This window comes from Gymnoscopelus braueri, assembly GCF_963280865.1.
Source record: "Gymnoscopelus braueri genome assembly, chromosome: 15".
NCBI classification, from domain to species: domain Eukaryota; kingdom Metazoa; phylum Chordata; class Actinopteri; order Myctophiformes; family Myctophidae; genus Gymnoscopelus; species Gymnoscopelus braueri.
This window is the reverse complement of record NC_137620.1, coordinates 41011650-41033163: the sequence shown is the minus strand read 5'-3', so window position 1 is coordinate 41033163 and position 21514 is coordinate 41011650. Positions and strand designations below refer to the sequence as shown.

The following is a 21514-nucleotide window of genomic DNA, read 5'->3' as shown; positions in this document are numbered from 1 at the left end:
AGGACCACATGGAGCAGCTGGAGAGGAGACATGCTGACCTGGAGGAGCTGTCCAACACTGATGACATCATCACTTTCATTCAGGTTCCACACATGGCATTTTACTGTTTGGTTTTGACTCATTTAGGAGAAATCCGCTTCATATTTCATCTCTTTTCATCATGTCATATTATTATTACATCATAGTGACATTATTAATGCTGGTAGTTACTATTACTATTATAGTTCTAGTATACAGTAGTTGTACAGACCACAATAATATTGTCAGAATTAGGCCTGTCACAATTATTACATAATTGCCTAATCACAATTATTTGCGATAATCACGATTATTTTCCACAATTGTCATAATTGTAAACATTTTCCAAAAATAGCAGATCTACAAGTTCAGCTTCTGAGCTTGTAGATCGTCTATTTCCACTATTTTGACAAATATTTTGAAAGTATAAATGTATTCAATATCTGCCCTGTACAATTTGTGTTCATAGATTGGAACGGAAATGTATATTTTTATTGATATGCTCAATACCAAAAACACAATCACATTGTTAATCGCAATTATTTGCATGAGAATTAGAGACAAATTAAATCATTTTCATCTTGATTGCATTTTTGTGCGTGTGCGTGTGCGCGTGTGTGTGTGTGTGTGTGTGTGGTCAATGTACTAATTTATTGATCTCTTGGTTTAATGATCTTCCATCCCTGTCTATACTGGTTTACTTGTCTCTCTCCAGAGTTTCCAGTCTCTCTCCAGTTCCAGTGGATCTCCTGTCTCACCCAGTGTGGTCATCTGTCCTGTGAGGTCCTTCACAGATGTGATTGATGTGGTGTCTGGTCTGAGAGACCAACTAGACAACATCCTGAAGACAACTTGGCCAGAGATATCAAAGAGAGGTGAGATTTAAATGTGTTTCTTGTTTTTCTAACCAGCCATCATAGTAAACATGGATTGATGAAGTCAGAAGGCAACTGGAGATATTTGAACTGGAGCAGACTGATGGTACACAGGTTGGCTGTCTGTCAGATTGGACAGAAACATTGAAGAATTTAAGCAAGAATATTTCTCAAAGGAGAGGTTAGGGTTAGATTTAAATGTCTTTATTGTGTTTTAACCGGCCCCTATACTGTACAGTACATTTGTAAGTGTTGAAACAGTTTGTACAGGTGGAAGTATGTCTGGGAAGGCTACTAAAGCCTGTAGTATGGCGGGCAGTAGATTAGTGTGACCTGTGTTTCATATCACCCGCTACAGTATAGTATATAAATGCACCATTTAATATTTATTATCATTTTTATTTATTTTTGTTCTTAATAAATGATCTTGAGGAGTTCTCTCTCCTGATTGAATGAAATGTGAAACCCACCTGAAAATGTATTTTCTGAAGAGCTGGGGAGACAGCTGTTACTGAACAAACACTATATAATAGCAATGATTACTATCAAGCTATAATAGCTTGAACTTTTTGACAAAACCCTTGGAACTTCAGTTTAATCCATTCTTCAGTATGATGTCCGTCATATATGCTATATATGTGACTGTGCCTTTAAGAGAGCTACGTTACGACACTGCCGTAAAGCAGGCCTGTTGTCTTTTACGTCAGTCGTATGTTGTGACCTCCTGTAGGCTCACGCTGTATGTTTTACATGCCCGAAGTCAGCAGTAAAGTCTATTGGATTTGACCCTTTGTGTGGACATAGAAATCCTTTACAATGTCATGATGACCTTTACTGTTTTCTTGTGTCTCCAGTTGATGTTTTACATCCAGTGGAGCCTCAGACCAGAAAGGACTTTTTACACTGTGAGTCCATGTTGATGCAGGTTCTGAACGTTGAAGTTTCATTCTGATATGTTGTTATTTAAAGCTCTAATGAGTTTGATCTGAGAGACTAACTCTAAACACAATAAGGTTCATGAGGTTTGATTTTTCTTTTGTCGTGTGTTCTCACAGATTCCTCTCCTCTGTCTCTGGACATGAACACAATAAGCACACGTCTCTCCCTGTCAGAGGAGAAGAGGAAGGTGACTTTAACACGACAACAACAACAACCTTACCCTGATCATGCAGAGAGATTTACTATGTACTACCCTCAGGTGTTGTGTACAGAGGGTCTGTCTGAACGTTGTTACTGGGAAGTAGAGTGGAGTGGTGTAGGGGTTCGTATAGCAGTCTGTTATAAAGACATCAGCAGACAAACACGCTACTTTGGAGACAATGATAAATCCTGGTGTTTAGAGTGTAATGGTAAAAACTACCTGTTCAAACACAACAGTGTTAACACTGAAGTGTCAGGGCCTCTCTCCTCCAGAGTGGGGGTGTACCTGGACCACAAGGCAGGTACTCTGTCCTTCTACAGTGTTTCTGACACAATGACCCTCCTACACACAGTTCAAACCACGTTCACACAACCTCTCTATCCAGGGATAAGGCTTTATTGGCACTATGGAGATACAGCAGAGCTGTGTAAGACATGGTAGACATGTTAAGAATACTGATGATGATATTCAGTTGAAAACTTTGTTTTCTTCATTTGATGATTTTCTCTTCTAGATAAAGCATGTGTAAGAATGATGTGTACAGTATACTACACCATCATGATCAATCAATCCATTGTGTTCCGCTCATTACATTTCTTTAATAAGCCTGCTGCAGACAATCATTATACAGTATGCCCTGTTATCTTGTTGATATTACTACAGAGCCCTCTGTCAGTCTGTGTACATTGGTTATACTATATGTAGTGGTTCTCAAACTGTGGGTCGGGACCCCCAGGAGGTCCCCAAATGATATTTTGCTTAATGTGCAACATTGTTTTCTCACTCAACAGTAAACAAACCTACAAACACAAACATACCGTACATACATGTATAGTGTATGTATAATGTATACAGAGTACATTTCTAAAGTGACAATTTAAGGACTTTTTAAGACCTATTGAATACCTCTAAAATGAGACATTACTGTGTCAAAAGTAATTAACAAACTATACTATAGAAAATGGTCAAAAATTGGCCAAATATTACCTGACAAAGAGAGAATTTGTGAAAATAGCCGATCTACAAGCTCACTGTGAGCTTGTAGATCTGCTGTTTTCACAATATTGATGAAGTCAAACTAAATGTAATGCCTTAACTCCTGCAATTCCAAGTGCTTGTCAGGGTGGCTGGTCCCCAGTTCAAATAGGATTATTTTGGGGAGTCTCTGCCTGAAAATGTTTGAGAACCACTGGTGTAATGTCTTCCTCCTCATTGTGTCAATAGGGTATTGTGTGTCAACAGTTAATCGCTTTTAAAAACATTTTAATGTGATGAACAATGTTTTTACCCCATTTTGTAAATACAGTAGAAACCTTGGAGTCCTTCAAACAGTTACACACTTATGAAGCCATGTTAAAAACAAAAGAGGGGGGGAAAAGCTTCTGTACTTTCTTTAATATCTACAAGCTCACGACTTATCTGGCAAAATGACAAAATTATGTTTCAATTCATATAAAGGAGTTTGACACCATCAGGTAATCATTATGTTTTCATTAACTTTACTTAATTTACACTGACTTGTTTTTTTTTTCAAAATAAATGTCAGTCTGCAACCTCTAACAGTGTTTTAGTCTGATTTGAAGAATGTTTCTGTCTCTCTGTGAAAGTTGTCTCCATGTTTAGATGACGTTTTATACAGGATGTGAAGATAGATGTTAAAACAGTCTGAGGACTGAGAGGACAAGACCAATATCTGATTAATTCTGTGTGTGTGCTTGTAGATCTGCTATTTCCACTATTTTTTGAAAATGTGCAGCATTGTCTCTTCAAAGCCCAGAACACATTGAATATGAAACATTCAACACTGTAGTAACTGAACCTAGATTACCAAGTCATACAATAACATTGTGATTCAACAATACAATGAGAACCCCTGAACTGAAAGTGACTGGAGTTAGTTTCTGTCCCTCCCTGAAATCACTTCAATATGATTGATAACATAATAAATAAATAATGTTTAAGTGATTTTTTTTCTTTTGCTGTTTTACAAAAACAAATATAAATGTAACCGTGTCAGTCACACCACAAAGTAGGGCATTATTTCATGAACAAAATCCTATAAAGGTTTTCTGCATAACCATCAATATACAGTATTTTTTGGCAGTTTGAATGTGAGCTGGAACAAGCCTCATGATACGTGTAAGAGAGGAATGTACTGAATCACACTGATAGTAAACACATTTTACCCAATAAATCATATTTATAATAAGATGTGCTCCAATACTTTTCATGTCATAGTCCTTTTCAAGAGCAGTGGACCTCTATTGTTATTAGCAAGAGATTAATCAAACACTATACTTTTGGGTTGATATTGTCCTCAAACTAAATATTGTACATAATCATTATAGTCAGGGGATATTCCAATCTTGGAATAACTTACCAAAAAAAATCTTCACCAATGTGGTAAAGGTGTCTAGTAACACATCTCACAAAGACTGAAATGCAGTTTCCCTAGGAGAATTTTTGACAGATGCTGAAAGTTGGGGAACCCACCATAACCTTGGTTAGAAGAAGAAATCTTCTTTTAACTAAATCTAAATTTAATCTAAATTTAATTCTGTTTTAAGTAGCACGTGAGGGGTCAAACTAGGATGTTTTTATGATTCTGAATCCATTGCAAGCATTTGTTTTGCACCAAAACCACTCCTTGGGCTAAAAATGGCCATAGCCATCCTTTTCCAGGTATACTTTTTGTGTAAAAAGCCCATTGAGATTGGGCCGTTTTTAGCCCAAGGAGTGGTTTTGGTGCAAAACAAATGCTTGCAATGGATTCAGAATCATAAAAACACCCTAGTTTGACCCCTCACATGCTACTTAAAACAGAATAAAATGTTTATGTTTTCCCCGCATAAGGTTATGGTGGGTTCCCCAACTTTCAGCAGCTGTCAAAAATTCCCCTAGGGAAACTGCATTTCAGTCTTTATGAGATGTGTTACTAGACACTTTTACAAACACATTGGTGAAGAAATTTCTTGGTAAGGAATTTATTCCAAGATATTTTTAATATCCCCTGACTATTGCAACAAGCAACTACTTGCAACCATTATCCCCAATGGCAGTTGCAAGGAGTTGCATTGGTGTGGTCTGGCCTTTACACAAGAAAATAAGAGACGAGTTTAGGGGTATATAGATGGGGGGGGGAGGTTCTTGTGTTGTTCCAGTGAACAAACATTGAATTAATTGCTGTGTTCTCAGATACTATGTTTTACCAAATCAAAGAATTGCAGTAGTACAGTAGGTCATGAATCATGACAGGGCAATGTGAAAGATATTAACCTTTTGAATTTGAAACATTTCTTTGGCTCATATCAGGAATTACCTTTTGATAGGTGGGTATGTCTCTTTAATGTGTCCCTGTAGCTACAACTAAAGAGCAACCTAGTTGTACGTGGTCTATCTAGGCTATTCATGAGTCTACTGGCCGGTCCTTTTGTGTGCAGCCTTGACCCTCAGTCTGGGTCTGAGACCTGAGTAGACGTGGAAAATGAACCCACAAGTGTTTTAAAGTGAAATACCCATTTAGGATTCAGCATAATTAGTCATAATAACGTCTTAGAATAGATTAGAGCACCAGGTCTGTGGTGGGACAGATTTGAAAGTGAAGTGCTCTGAGCTGAACAGCAGGTGGCGGTAATGCATTGCCTATGGATGCCATAAAACTACAACAAAAAGAAGTCTACTGAGTTATGTCCAGTGTTGCCATGTCTGCTTATTATAAGTGACTTTGGGCTTGTTTTTCTTTAAAGTTGCTTGTAAATAATTGGGGGGGGTTTGTGATGTTAAAATGTCAAATCGTTTTCAAGATTTTTCTTAGGAAAATAGCAGATCGTCGCATCGCCATGAGTTGTGAGCTTGTAGATCTGCTATTTTCCAATAGCCAATGTTTAAAGGCCGAAGGGCTCGCTTCTTTTGGGCTTGTTTTCATAGTGTTAATTTTGTTGACTTAGACTAGACTAAAAGACTAAGATTTTGATATTTATTCGACTAAGACTAGACTAATACTAAACAATTTCAGAAGACTAAAATAGAACAAAAACTAAATGGTGTGTTACTTAAAAGACTTTAAAGACTAAATCAGAATTTGCTGTCAAAATGAACACTGTTTTCATAGACCTTGTAAAGAACATTCAGGGCATACTTGCCAGTATTAGCCATAGATGGATAACACCGCAAGGTGGATCATGGCATGATGCCCAGAAACCTATATAAGGGGATGAATGACCTATTCAGTCCCGACCTTTAGTGACCCATTCGATGCCAAGTCCCAACCTTCCATAGATGGAGAGATCATATACCTAACATACCTAGCCCGGCCCCTGACATCAGAGAACCCCTCCTGGAACTCCATATATGGACAGTGGTGTAAAGTAACTAAGTACATTTACTCAAGTACTGTACTTAAGTACACTTTTGTTTTGAGGAATTTTTACTGTACTGGAGTATTTCCCATTGTCTATACTTTTACTGCTACTCCACTACATCTCAGAGGCAAATATTGTACTTTTACTCCACAACAATTATTTAAAAACTTTTGTTACTTTGCAGATATAAATTATGATTATTATGAAACATACATTAACCACTTTAGCCTATTTTATACCTAGGCTATTTTAGTACTTTTACTTTTGGTACTTTAAGTATATTTTGATGCCAATACTTTGGTCTTTTACTTAAAGGAGGAGTTCACCCAAAAAATTACTTATTTTCCATCAATTGCACACCCCATGAAGCCTTGAATTCATGGATTTATTTTGTTTTTTGTGGCATTCCTAAGCCAATAATTTGATGACCGGGTGTGTATCCGGTAGGAGACACAAATAATCTACTTTGTGTCTCCTACCGGATACATTAGCCAGTAGGAGACGGGAATCAAATGATTAGCTTAGGAATGCCACAAAAACTAAAATAAATCCATGGATTCAAGGCTTCATGGGGTGTGCAATTGATGGAAAATAAGTAATTTTTTGGGTGAACTCCTCCTTTAAGTAAATTTTGAATTCTGGACTTTTACTTGTAACAGAGTATTTCTATATTGCAGTAAGTAAAACATCTGAGTACTTTTCCCACCACTGGTATATGGAGATAACCGAAACGTCCAGGACTGACATTATAGTCCCAGGTTTGGGCATAACTGACATAAGCCCGCTTCCATATATGGATATATGACTGACACTAACTGACATCACGTAGTGACACCAGGACAGCAGCCAACGGTATAAAGACGACGGAACTCCCTGCTTAATGCAGATACATCAGCGACCTCGAGCGACATTAACTCCTTCCAGAGAGATAAGCATCAACACAACTTCATCAGTAGTTGGTTTCCACCGCCTAAAGCATCACATATCGGTTTGACCTACTACTTGGATAATTTTTGCTTGTTTCCCTGTCAGAACCTGGCAACACCGGTTAACGGTCATAACCCTGCGACCCATGAAACCATAGAGAGAGGAACCTCACCAAGTTTGTCCTCAAAAAGAGCCTTTAATATCATTGTTATCATTCTTCTCATTACATGAATGATTATCTGACAGAATGCAGCGGGTTTTGAGGTCTCGGTGGTTTGTGGGCGGGGTGGGGGTGTCTGTGGGAACGGGTCTGGGTCTGTTAGTGTCTGCTTTAAGGGAGAAGAAGCAGGAGAAACATCAGGAGGAGGACACACACCTCCATGGTCTCCTGTGTCACCTCCCTGTCGTCCCCATACCCAGTGTAGAGGCCTCCTCCACCGACCTGACGGTCAGTACGTTTATTATACTGTAAATGCACTAGTTAGTGGTCACTCATCACTGTCAATACACTGTTTCCTCATTACTGTAGTCAGTGTAGACCAGGGGTCAGAGAGAGACCAAGCAGGGACCTCCAATACATTATGTTGTTACATAAAAGCTTTCCATGTAACTTGATCCTATGGTGCTTCTCTGTCTTCTTCTTAAAGGGCTAAATGTTATCCTCTTAACAATCATTGTAAAATCCTACCTCTGTACTATTTGCAAACTGTTTATTATTATCATTCAATCAATCAATCAATCTTCTATGGTGCGTCTTCTGTGGTGCTTCCTATGGCGCTTAGTGCTTACCTGTCTTCTATGTATGGTGCTCCCTATGGTGCTTACCTGTCTTCTATGTATGGTGCTCCCTATGGTGCTTACCTGTCTTCTATGTATGGTGCTCCCTATGGTGCTTACCTGTCTTCTATGTATGGTGCTTCCTATGGTGCTTACCTGTCTTCTATGTATGGTGCTTCCTATGGTGCTTACCTGTCTTCTATGGTGCTTCCTATGGTGCTTACCTGTCTTCTATGTATGGTGCTTCCTATGGTGCTTACCTGTCTTCTACGTATGGTGCTTCCTATGGTGCTTTCCTGTCTTCTATGGTGCTTCCTATGGTGCTTAAAATTGAACGCTGTTTCTCCACGCTTAGTTCTGAGTCTGGGTTCAGAACGCAGACCTCTCCCAGATCACCTGAGAGGTCTGGATGGTTCATGATTTCACAAGAAAATGTAATGACCCTAAACAGTTTTCTGTTTGCTACAATATCAGTGGTTTCCAAACTTTGTCATCATGTCAAGGTAACCTAAATTATATGTATTATTTGGCCGTAGACCCCATCTCCAAATATTTCGTTCCAGGGACCCCCCAGAAGCAAAGATTTGAGTTACAAATGTTCACTTAAAAATATATATTTATATTCATAGATTTGCACAAATGTTCACGATTCTTTGACATACAGGTAGCCAGTGTAAAGATCTTAGAGCTGGAGTGATATGCTCCACTTTCTTGGTATCAGTAAAGTTCACTTTCAGTGTGTGCAATTACCGGTAATTAATATTTATTTATTTATATCAGAAGCAGTTTGGTTTGAATATAATGCTCATTATTATGGTCTGTGTTTCAGGTGTACCAGGGGGGCACACCTGTACCAGGCGGGGCAGTAGCGAAGTACGGCTTCCCCTCGTTGGCCAACGTCAAGACCAGAGAGTCCTATGTCACTTCCTATGACCCCCGCACCCGCACGGCATCCTGGGTAATAGAGCAGCTGAACTCCTCCTCCATCACTGGACCTTCAAACAGGAACAACTGTAACTTCAAAGAAGATGACAGGTGATGATTATTAGTATTAGTGTTGTTGTTAATAATAATAGTAGTATTAATATTAACAGCATCGTATTCCATTAAACAGTTTAACTTAACCCCTTCAATCCGGGAACACATCTACACATGTCTTCTAAATCCTAACAGGTTTCTGAAAAACGTATGTTGCTGTATCAGTGGTGCTCAAACTTTTTCATGTTAAGGACCTCCCAAAATTATATGTATTTGGCTGCGGACCCCAGCCAAATACATATTTTCTTCCAGGGACCCCCAGAAGCAAAGATTTGAGTTATAAATGTTCGCTTTAAAAAGTATATATTCAAAGTTTTAAAAAAAAAATAGCAGATCTACAAGGTTCTCTTCTATTGGTGGATGTTCTGTGCGGTTCTCTTCTATTGGTGGCTGATATTTATGCGGTTTGATTCCCAGCGTTCACGTGTACCACCGATCGACCAACGCAGACTACAAGGGGAGTGGCTTTGACAGAGGTCACCTGGCTGCAGCAGGCAATCACAAGTGGAACCAAAAGGCCATGGACGACACCTTCTACCTGAGCAACGTCTCACCACAGGTACTGTAATAATACCAGGGACGCACCGTTATATTGGCTGCATATTGGTATCGGACGATATTTGCCTCGTTGACTGCCATCGTTGTATTGGCAAATAATAATAATAATGAATAATACATTCACCGATGGCAGTAGCCGATATTTATCTGTTGGGATGCATCGGGTTTTCGCTGGTTATGTTGGTGTGTTTTTACCTCCAGACCAGATTTTTATAATGAAGATTTATTTGTTTCCCTGGCACAAAATGTGGAATGAATAAAATAAACAAATATTTAGACTCCGCTACATTTCTAAGAAGGGAGTGTGGTTCAGTGTTGATTTCGTCGACTAAAACTATGACGAAAAACTATGACTATGACTACCTTTTTTCACTGATGAAGATTAAATAAAAACTAAGCTATGATGACTAAAACTGAGACTAAATATATTGACAATTTCGTCATCAAATAAAAAAGTGAGGGACTAGTGGAGAAGAGATCCAGTAGAACTAGAAGACAAGACATTTTATGTTTGGTTGCGCTCAGGTGTTGCTCTGAAAATAGCAGATCTACAAGCTCACAACGCGTCGCTGTGAGCTTGTAGATCGGCTATTTTCATCATGCAACCAAGTGTAAGATCAGCCATTACGACGCCATCAAGGCACCGCCAACATACATTTTTAGTAGACTAAATCAAATGTAGATTTAGTCGACTACAATCTTATGATATTTAGTCGACTAAAGCTAGACTAAAAAACTAAAACATTTCAGATGACTAAAATATGACTCAATGGAATTTTATTCAAAAGACTATTACTAAAACAAAATCAAAAGTTGCTGTCCAAATCAACACTGGTGTGGTTGTACTGGTGTGACCACAGTGATGGTATTTCTGTAGTGGTGGTTGTACTGGTGTGACCACACACAGTGATGCATTGATACACACACACACACCATAATAACAGTCATCCTCTCCTCTGCTCTAGAATCCTCATATGAACCAGAAGGCATGGAACAATCTGGAGCAAATGTGTCGTTCACTGACCACACGTTACCGCAATGTTTACGTCTGCACCGGACCGCTGTACCTGCCCAGGTATAGTACACCTACAGTACACACACACACACACACACACACACACACACACACACACACACACACACCTGACACACACCGGACCGCTGTACCTGCCCAGGTGTAGTACACCTACAGTACACACACACACCTGACCGCTGTACCTGCCCAGGTATAGTACACCTACACACACACACCTACACACACACCTGACACACACCTGACCGCTGTACCTGCCCAGGTATAGTACACCTACACACACACACACCTACACACACACCTGGAATGAACTGAAACCTAGTGAATTTAAATCATTAGTGAGGTTTGGATAAAGGTTGATTGATGTTGTTGTTCATGACTGCTATGTGTGTTTGTGTGTGTGTGTGTGTGTGCGTGTGCGTGTGCGTGTGTGTGTGTGTAGACAGGAGCCTGATGGGAAGCTGTATGTGAAGTACCAGGTGTTGGGACGAAACCACGTTGCCGTGCCAACACACTTCTTCAAGGTAGGTCTCCTGTTTTTATGGCCCCTTTCCACTAGGCCTGTGACAATCATGACATTTTACTTGACCGTTAATTGTCGCACAAACAATTGCGATTAACAATTTCATTGTGTGTTCTTGGCATTGAACATTAGAACATATGAATGAAAATTACATTTCAGTTTGCCTTTTAGGCTTTGTAAAAAAAACGATGAATTAACTACAAATAACTTAAATATAAGTTCTTTCTTTGTTTTTGTTTTTTTTACTTTACAACATATGGGTCAAAACATCAGTAAATATACTTAACCCATTAAGACCTGAGGCGATTCTTTAAAAAAATCTAAATCCTAACAGTTTTTTGAAGAAAATATATTTAAAAAAAAATCACTATATTTAAAAAAAAATAGCAGATCTACAAGCTCATAGCGCGGCACTCGGTGCCGCGCTATGAGCTTGTATATCTGCTATTTTTGAATAGCCAAAGGCATCTAAAGTGACACAGAAGCGTTCCAGGTATCAATGGGTTAAAGTACCAAAAGTAAAAGTACAAAAATGTTCGAAAATAGCAGATCTACAAGCTCACAACGCGTTGCATCGCGACGCGTTGTGAGCTTGTAGATCGGCTATTTTCAAATAGCCTAAGTATAAAATAGGGCTAAAGTGGTTAATGTATGTTTTATAATGTAATAATTTATATCTGAAAAGTAACTAGTAACTTAAGTTTTCAAATAATTGGAGTGGAGTAAAAGTTCAATATTTCCCTCAGAGATGTAGTGGAGTAGAAGTAAAAGTATAGTATAGGGTGCGTATGGGGCGGACGCGTGCATCACCGTGAGTGTGGCTTCAGGAAGTAAATTCCTGTCCCAGCGGTCGGTACGTGAGAGCGCCTCCCTTCGTTTGATGTGCCGCTCAGCATGCATTTTGACGACCAGTTATGTGCACCCCTGGCCATTATCATGAATTATTACTATTTGTTTATCGTGTCCAGGTGTTGATTTTGGAGGGGTCAAACGGGGTGGAGCTTCGTTCCTACATCATGCCCAACTCGCCCGTCGACGAGAAGACCCCGCTGGAGCGCTTTCTGGTTCCCATAGACACCATCGAGAGAGCTTCAGGACTGCTGTTTGTGCCAAACATCATGAAGAGAACCAACACCCTGCAGGCCATCACTGCTAAATAAAAAACTACGAATCCCAGCCACCATCATCACCACCACCACATAAGACTACAAATCCATCCATTTCAGATGCCCTGGACCGAGCACGACCGTACCCGAGGGACAAGTCAATATTTTGGACCCGGCTCGGTTCTCGGTTCGGGTCTTTGGTTGCCGGGCAGACCCGTGCCACCCTCTACACCTGGGGTTTTCAACGTTTTTCAGGCCAAGGACCCCCTAGCTGAGAGAGAGATGAAGCAGGGACCCCCCCCATTACATATTGGATTCATGTTGATTGTGTTTTCAGACATTTAGCCACTTAAACCTTCAATACGTTGTAAGCTTGACCTTTGGCTCTGTACTTGATCCGCTATTTGCCGAAAATAGCCGATCTACAAGCTCACAGCGCCTCGCAGTGCGAGGCGAGGCGTTGTGAGCTTGTAGATCGGCTATTTTCGGCTAATGTAAGAATAGGGATGATAAGGTTCAAGTGGTTAGTGTAAAAAAAAGTCCCCATCACACAATAATTTGGCGGCCCCCCTGTAGTTACTCTGAGGACCCCCTAGGCGCCCTAATATTTAATAATATCATATGCAGTGACATTTCTACATACAGCGGTGAAACAGTAGCGTGGGACGTGAGTACTAGCTGTAAAATGGACTCTACTTTCTTCTGCCCTCTTTCTCTCTATTGTCTTTCTCTCAGATTGCTGTGATTGCTGTCATTTTGTCAATTTTGATCAGCCAATCGAATGATTTGTAATGTAATTGTTGGGTTTGTGTTGGCAACGCAAGGCAGTAGTGGGCTGTTAACAGCCTCGTCACTAAACGGACAGAGCAATCTTTATAATAATTACAAAACTACTTCACGAGAACAATGTTGGTGTAACTCAGGGATCTTTACATGTTTTGATCATGAACAACAGTACAACATTTCCTGGTACAGACACGATGCCAGTGCAGCGAGCGACTGGTGTTGGTGTTGTGCTGGTGAATTGGCCACTACCATCCCGTCCCGTAGTCATTTACAGGACAATATGACTGCCTATCCAAATGATCCACATGGGACGTAAACTGTAGCTGTTGGGTGGAAACCTTGCATGTCCAAAAACCGCTACTTTTCAGGAAATTGATCCAATGTAGTTATTTAACCCTTTAAGACCGGGAACGCATCTGTGTAACCACTTATGTAACCATTATCTTATACTTTGGCTATTCAAAAATAGCAGATCTACAAGCTCATAGCGCGGCACCGAGTGCCGCGCTATGAGCTTGTAGATCTGCTATTTTTTTGAAAAATCGTGAAAATTTGATGGGGGTCCACGGCCAAATACATATCATTTTTGTCCTTGACATGAAAAAGATTGATCATAGCAACATATTTAGAAGAGTAGAAGTTAGGATTTAGAAGACATTTGTAGAATCCCCAGAAGCAAATATTAGAGTTAAAAATGTTCGCTTTAAAACATATATATTGAAAAATGTGCACATAATGTTCATGATCTTTCAAAAATAGCAGATCTACAAGCTCATAGCGCGGCACTCTGTGCAGCGCTATGAGCTTGTAGATCTGCTATTTTTGAATAGCCAAAGCATAAGATAATGGTTAAAGTGGTTCAAATCTAAAATGACAGACACTTTCCCGGTCTTAAAGGGTTAAGCACAAGCTCTCGTTAATACTTTTCATTGGTTCAATTTATAAAACCCACTTTCACTTTATTTATTATTTACAATAATAACCAAAACAGCTGAACTACAAGCTCACGTTGCGTTTGGCTATTTTTACTACTTTTGTATGACACTGTAGTAGTAACAGTATGGCATTAATTTACGAAAAAAATATAAAACGTTTAAATATGGAGATACAAGGGTTTCTGCCCGACAGCAATCTGGGAAAAGAGATTAGCCCCGACAGCAACGAAACACCTTTTAAAAAGGAATGTGAAATGGCATCTTGCTTACAAATAGTATGACTGGAACACATTTATAGGTTCTGTGCAGAACTGTAGTCTTTGCTGTTTTATTTACCTACAAAATGATGGAGCTAGCACAAAACCATATTTCACCCACTGATTTACACCTGTAAAACCTGTGATGTGACAACACGGCTGACTGATCAGTTCCCGGTTTCATATGTGTTTACGGTTCAAATCTGCCTACAACCAATCAACAGGAACAGGAAACAGCGTCTGGAAATCAGGGCTGCAGTTATGCACACAGAGCCTGTTAGTATGTGTTCCTCTGTTTAGTTGAGCTCATGATGAGTATGGCGTGGTATGTTATATTTTTAAATTCTTTATGATGGGATGTTCATGTTAAATTTATTTAGTTTTTGGTCTTATATTTATGTCTGTCTATATTGCTTTTATGTTTGAGATCATTGTTTTGTGTTGGTCATTTTATTTATCTAATTGTTGTGATAGTTTTCTGTCTGTTTTTGCATTATTGTTTGTTTTGTATCTATATTTGTGCTTTTGTTTTTCTCAATGTTTCCTGTCGACCACAGAAGGCAATAAAAACAACAATGTCTACGTCCTTTTGTCATAGTTATGATCATGTGTAAGTGATCTGAACATCAGTATCAGTCCGTTTTGTTCCATTTAGAGTTACAGACCGGTAACTCAACTCAAATCATATTCATAGTAGAGCACATTAAACATGACCAGAACAGGTCAACATTTGGACCCCTGGTTGTCCCCTGACCCCACGGTGAGAACTAGTATTTTATCATCTAAATAGTGTGTGTATTGTGTTAGTGTGTAGATAGCTGATCCCATGTGAGCATTTGGGTGTGGTTAAGTTTCCATCCAAATGGTGTGCATACTTTAAACACATTTCCAAAAACTAAAATAGATCATGTGTATTTCCATCCACTACTGTATTCTGACAGTGCAACAAGATTGTATAATCAACTCCCTCTCTCTCTGTCTCTCTGTATCTCTCTCTCTCTCTTTTTCTGTCTCTTTGCCTCTCTCTCACAGATGCAGACAGTGTTGGTTGTGTGTTATAAAGTCTCAGAGACCCTGCCAGGCGCGCTCCCAAAGCGCGTGCATGAGCGCACCCCGCAGGCGAGTTGGCTGTATCGACTGCTAACAGGTTAGCATGGACTAGTTTGAATAGTTTAATTGAAGATAGTTTTAGTAGAGTTAAGTTTAGCATAATACATTTTTCCTCCAATTTATTTTAGTTTAGTCCAATTTAGTCTAGATTAGTCCCTTCTAGCCTAATCCGGTTTGGATTAGTTTAAAGTCTTTCTAAATTGGTCTATTCAAGTCAAGTGTTTCATTAGTTCCTATAACAGCCAGGGTGTTCTGTTCTAATCTTTACTTTTACTTTATTTGTTTATTTAGACAGGACAGAGCATATTAATGAACGTCACATGAACGTAAATACACCGGATTTAGCAAAGATGCTAATTTTCATCCGCAGTCCTCACACAAAACATAAAAATCACACCCTGTGTGAAGTGGGCGGTGTCTTGCTAGCTAATCACAATACTGAATGGAGTCGATCAATCATGTACAAAAGATAAATACATTTATTGAAACACTCTTTATGATGGACAAAACCATAACTTGAAAAAAACCAACTGATGTTTTTTTTCAAGTAATGGTTGCTTATATAGGGCTATGCACATGTGTCATGTGACACTGGCCAATCACAGTCCTGAATAGATTGTGATTGGCCAATCACAGCGCAGGATAATTGTACAAATTTCCAAACCTCACTTTTAGGGGCGGTTTCACTGCCCAAGATATTTGTACATTTTTCCAAATCTCACTTATAGGGGCGGTTTCACCGCCCAAAAACAGAAAAACACATCAGAAAACAGACAAACGGTGAGATACAATTACATTACATCACATAGCCTAAAATCTCTCTCATGTCCAGGGCTCCTGTGTTCGGCTCCGTATGATGGCGTCTCCCCACCGTCTCAAAACGAGGAAGAGGAAGATGACGAGGAAGAAGAGAAGCGTGAAAGCGATGGAGAGAAACGAGAGAAGGACGGAGGGAGTGATGGAGAGGAGAGGAGAAGAAAACCACAAACCCCTCCCTCTGCTCAGACTCCGTCGCCAGGGACAACCACCGCCAACGCACACGCACAATACCAGCCCAACGTACACACACTGTACCAGGTAAACACACACGCACACACACATATGCACACACACACACACACACACACACACACACACACACACACACACACACACACACACACAAACACTACCAGCTCAACATCACTGCACATTATACCAGGTAAACACTCAGACATTGATTGATTGATTGATTGATTGATTGATGTTTTCATAGGAAGAAAAGCACATACATGAAGATATATTTTTACAATAATTATCGGTCAAAATGATAAAACACTTTGGCACTTAGTGTGGCTCCAATGTAGCCTGACAGTGCATCGCGAGTTTGAGTCCCGTTTCCGGCGATCTTTACTGCATGTCTCTCTCCTGTCCATCTCCACTATAAGCTAAAATAACGGCATAAAAGTCCGAAAAAATATCTTTAAAAAAATTACACGCACACACACACACACACACACACACACACACACACACACACACACACACACACACACACACACACACACACACACACACACACACACACACACACAGGTTTTTCAGAAATGGATTTAGAAGGCATTTTTTAGAATGGGCCTCAGGTCTAAGACTTAGTACCATGATCTATGGAGTCGACTACCCCTCTAGACCAGTGGTTCTCAGACGTTTTAATCTCAAAGACCCCCATAACTCTGAGAGTGTACAAATCCCACTTTGTGAACCCCTGCTAGAACTGCTTCTAGAACGTGGCTCCATCTTGCCCCGCCTGCCCCCCTGCCTGCCCGCACCCCCCCCCCCCCCCCCCAGCCGTACATGAGGTCCTGGTAGGATATAAAACCAGCCGTACATGAGGTCCTGGTAGGATATAAAACCAGCAGTACTAGAGGTCCTGGTAGGATATAAAACCAGCAGTACTAGAGGTCCTGGTAGGATATAAAACCAGCAGTACTAGAGGTCCTGGTAGGATATAAAACCAGCAGTACTAGAGGTCCTGGTAGGATATAAAACCAGCAGTACATGAGGTCCTGGTAGGATATAAAACCAGCAGTACTAGAGGTACTGTGGCAAAGAAACATTGCCAGGATAGATAAACTAGCTGTCTTGGGAATTGAACTTGTGAGATTTTCTGTTCTGGGCTGTCACCATAGAATCATTATCTAGCCATCAGCCCACAGTGGCCTTGTAAGCCATTTGTATTAATATGTTGTATTTTATAATGCAGTACCATTCATACATACCATAATGTCGCTATCGGGAAGAAACCAGCTATCTCCATTTTTCTACTTTTTTTTTTTTTCATAAATCAGTGCTATTGAACAGCCTTTGTGTCTGTGTGTGGGTTTTACAAATATTTAACCAATGAAAATTATTAAAAAGTGCTTAAAGACTAAACCTCCTAAGTCCATTGTATCATCAAACTGTCGGTCAAACCACCTATCTGCTGTTTTTTCCATCATTGATTAGAATGACAGAAAGTCAGACGGAAAAACATGAATGGTCAAAAAACTCCACTTGAGCTGTATTTGGGTAAAGTGATGATAATATAAGGAAGGACACATTCAAGTATCTGACAATGCATAAAGTCGCCACTTTAATGAGGCAGTATTGTGTTGTTCTTAAAAGGTTTTCTTTTATCTTTTTCATTTCCTGAAAAGTTTATATTTTGGACACAGCTGGTTTCTGCCCGACAGCACAGAAACCAGCTGTGTACATTTTACATACATTACAATACAGTACTCCTGTCAGGACTTGACTGTGACAAACATATTTCCCTGTGTGATTATGAATATGTAGGGGAAGAAAACTGATTATTTCTATTGATAATAAATCATTTGTATATAAACGTAATGAGATTATTCTAATGATGCTTAATCTCTAAATATATTATTTTGTGACAGTGTGAATACCAGATTGGGACATTTTTGTATTTAACTGAATAGAGTGTACAGTTTGATTACAAATCATATTTATAGCCTTATACAGTTTCCATACTATTAGCTGATACATAAAGATGTTCCCTTAATTGTGTCTTGTGTCTCTTTGTGATTACAGTTGATGTTGATGACCCATAATTATTGTATTTTAGTCATGTTTAATTCTTGGTTATTATTACTCCATCAATCGTTCTGTTTTTGTTGCTTAATCATTTTAAATAACGGTCACCTTATTTTAACTGAAGCGTTTGTTGTTCCCTTCAGATTGTTGTGTTGACATCCGTCACATCTTAAATAAACAGCTTTTAAAAAGACGTTTCGTGTATGTGTGTTTGGGGTGTGTTTGAATCATAGAGGTATAAGTGTTTAACCCTCTTTTTGGACAGACTGACTAAAAAGACTAAAAACTGCTGTTTGGACGCTATCTAGTGTGTCCATCAGCAGACACTATATCTGTCTGAGGATATGGGTGTAAAATGTATTTCAGATGTCACGGTGGAAAAGTGACGCATGTGCATACTCTCTATTGATTTTATCCCACTGTTAGGGTTGTTTTATATATTTTGTTTAAGACTTACAGTAGGGTGCCTTGCCCCACTGGAATACAGTGACTGATATGAATTAATAATATACTGGACCATACGTAAAATGAAGAATACCTTGTGATGTCACTCATGTCAGTGACCAGGGGGTCCACAGCAAAATGGTATTATTAAATATGAGAGATTACAGCTACGTTTAACTTTTTCATGTATCCTATGTAAGTAAAGCCTGATAAAAGTGTCAAACTCCCAAAATCCACCAGAATACTGGAAATTACATCTACTCTGTTAAAAATGTCCTGGGGGGGACCCCCAGCGTGGTCAAGAACCCCCCCCTTGGAAATATATCTCCTGTTGGAAGGGTCGTCGGGATCGGATCGGGAGTTGAACCCATTACATGTTGGCAAGCTGGATCACCAGTATATATGATATGCACCTGGACCGCTAGGCCAGCAGGCACCCCAAGATGATACGTTTTGGGTAGGATCAGGACCCATAATTAGTCAACACAAATCTTGTATTGAGATCCACGGCCAAATACATTAATTCGGGGGTCCTTGATAATATATATAAAAAAATAAAAAGTTTGAGAACCACTGTACTACACTACACTATACAAAAAATACAGAATACTATTATTATATCAGTGGGGGAAATGCACTAGTTGAGCAAATGTCAACATGAGACCAATATACTTGATAGTCATGTGAGTCATGAATAATAATAATAATAGTAATAATAATAATAATAATAATAATAATAATAATAATAATAATAATAATAATAATAATAATAATAATAATAATAATGATAATACCAGCTAACATCCCTGCCTTGTTGACATAATTATTTTAGCCTGCTTTACATTATGTTCTTTATGGTAGTTAGTTAATAACAATCATATTTGATTTATTGAAGTGAAGGAATATATTCAACTATTTCTTTATGCATTTTGCAACCATATGACGTCCATACAACGTTACGTCCATACGCCGTCCGAGTCGGACCTCACTAGTTGCAAAAACACAGCAAAAAAGGGGAAACAGCGCCCCCTGCCACGTCGTATGGACGTCCATAACGGACGTCCAAACGACGTCCGAGTCGGACCTCACTCTGTCAGCTTACTTACTGACTGAGGTCCTGACTCAGACGTCGTTTGGGCGTCCGTTTTGGACGTCCATACGACGTCGCAGGGGGCGCTGTTTCCCCCTTTTTTTCTAACATGGCTTTTCCCAACCTGTAGCCTAAGTAACTCATGAAGACTATTATCTTCTGTATCTGTGATGCCAAAAATAAGGTCATTACAGTGAGGTGACAAAATCCAGCCCTGAAAATTTGTAATCAATGACAATGCAACAGTTATACAACAAATTATAAAGAACACTTAGTTGATTATTTATCTTATCTTTTCACATTGTGTAATCATACACTGACTGAGCTAGTGAGCCCAGTATTAACAGAGTATGATTCAAATGCCAAATGAGCAACCGTACTAGAGGTACTGTGCCAAAGAAACATTGCCAGGATAGATAAACTAGCTGTCTTGGGAATTGAACTCGTGAGATTTCTGTTCTGTTTCTTTTTTTCTGAAAAGTTTATAATTTGGACACAGCTGGTTTCTGCCCGACAGCACAGATAAACAGTACTCCTGTCAGGACTTGACTGTGACAAACATATTTCCCTGTTTGATTATGAATATGTAGGGGAAGAAAACCAATTATTTGTATTGATAATTTATCATTTCTATATAAACGCAATGAGATTATTCTAATGATACTTAATCTCTTAATATATTATTTTGTGACAGTGTGAACACCAGACTTAGCCCGGTTCCAGACCCTAGACCCCGCCCATCCACGCAGCTTCAGGCTGATAATCAGGCTACACCAGACTGGTACATTTTTGTATTTAACTGAATAGATTGTACAGTTTGATTACAAATCATATTTATAGCCTTATACAGTTTCCATACTGTTAGCTGATACATAAAGATGTTCCCTTAATTGTGTCTTGTGTCTCTTTGTGATTACAGTTGATGTTGATGACCCATAATTATTGTATTTTAGTCATGTTTAATTCTTGGTTATTATTACTCCATCAATCGTTCTGTTTTTGTTGCTTAATCATTTTAAATAACGGTCACCTTATTTTAACTGAAGCGTTTGTTGTTCCCTTCAGATTGTTGTGTTGACATCCGTCACATCTTAAATAAACAGCTTTTAAAAAGACGTTTCGTGTATGTGTGTTTGGGGTGTGTTTGAATCATAGAGGTATAATAAGTGTTTAACCCTCTTTTTGGACAGACTGACTAAAAAGACTAAAAAGTGCTGTTTGGACGCTATCTAGTGTCCATCAGCAGACACTATATCTGTCTGAGGATATGGGTGTAAAATGTATTTCAGATGTCACGGTGGAAAAGTGACGCATGTGCATACTCTCTATTGATTTTATCCCACTGTTAGGGTTGTTTTATATATTTTGTTTAAGACTTACAGTAGGGTGCCTTGCCCCACTGGAATACAGTGACTGATATGAATTAATAATATACTGGACCATACGTAAAATGAAGAATA

The 21514-nt window shown here is 39.2% G+C and overlaps 2 protein-coding genes and 1 long non-coding RNA gene across 3 annotated transcripts in view; all 3 read left to right on the top strand.

The window, feature by feature from the left end:
• LOC308101560 (E3 ubiquitin-protein ligase TRIM47-like) overlaps positions 1–21514 on the top strand; it is a gene marked incomplete at both ends in the record, with an annotated part of 44071 nt that overhangs the window by 2810 nt on the left and 19747 nt on the right. The gene's annotated exons all lie outside the window — the stretch shown is intronic.
• On the top strand, positions 766–2003 carry LOC308102461. Its single transcript, XR_013934659.1, has 3 exons — positions 766–893; positions 1748–1798; positions 1949–2003. It is a non-coding gene; the product is annotated as an uncharacterized lncRNA (long non-coding RNA).
• Positions 7570–12411, top strand: LOC308102144 (endonuclease G, mitochondrial-like; the record flags this gene model as incomplete). Its single annotated transcript, XM_080451746.1, has 6 exons — positions 7570–7770; positions 8929–9134; positions 9555–9696; positions 10661–10770; positions 11171–11252; positions 12220–12411. 6 exons carry the CDS (start codon positions 7570–7572, stop codon positions 12409–12411), a joined length of 933 nt encoding a protein of 310 aa, XP_080307872.1.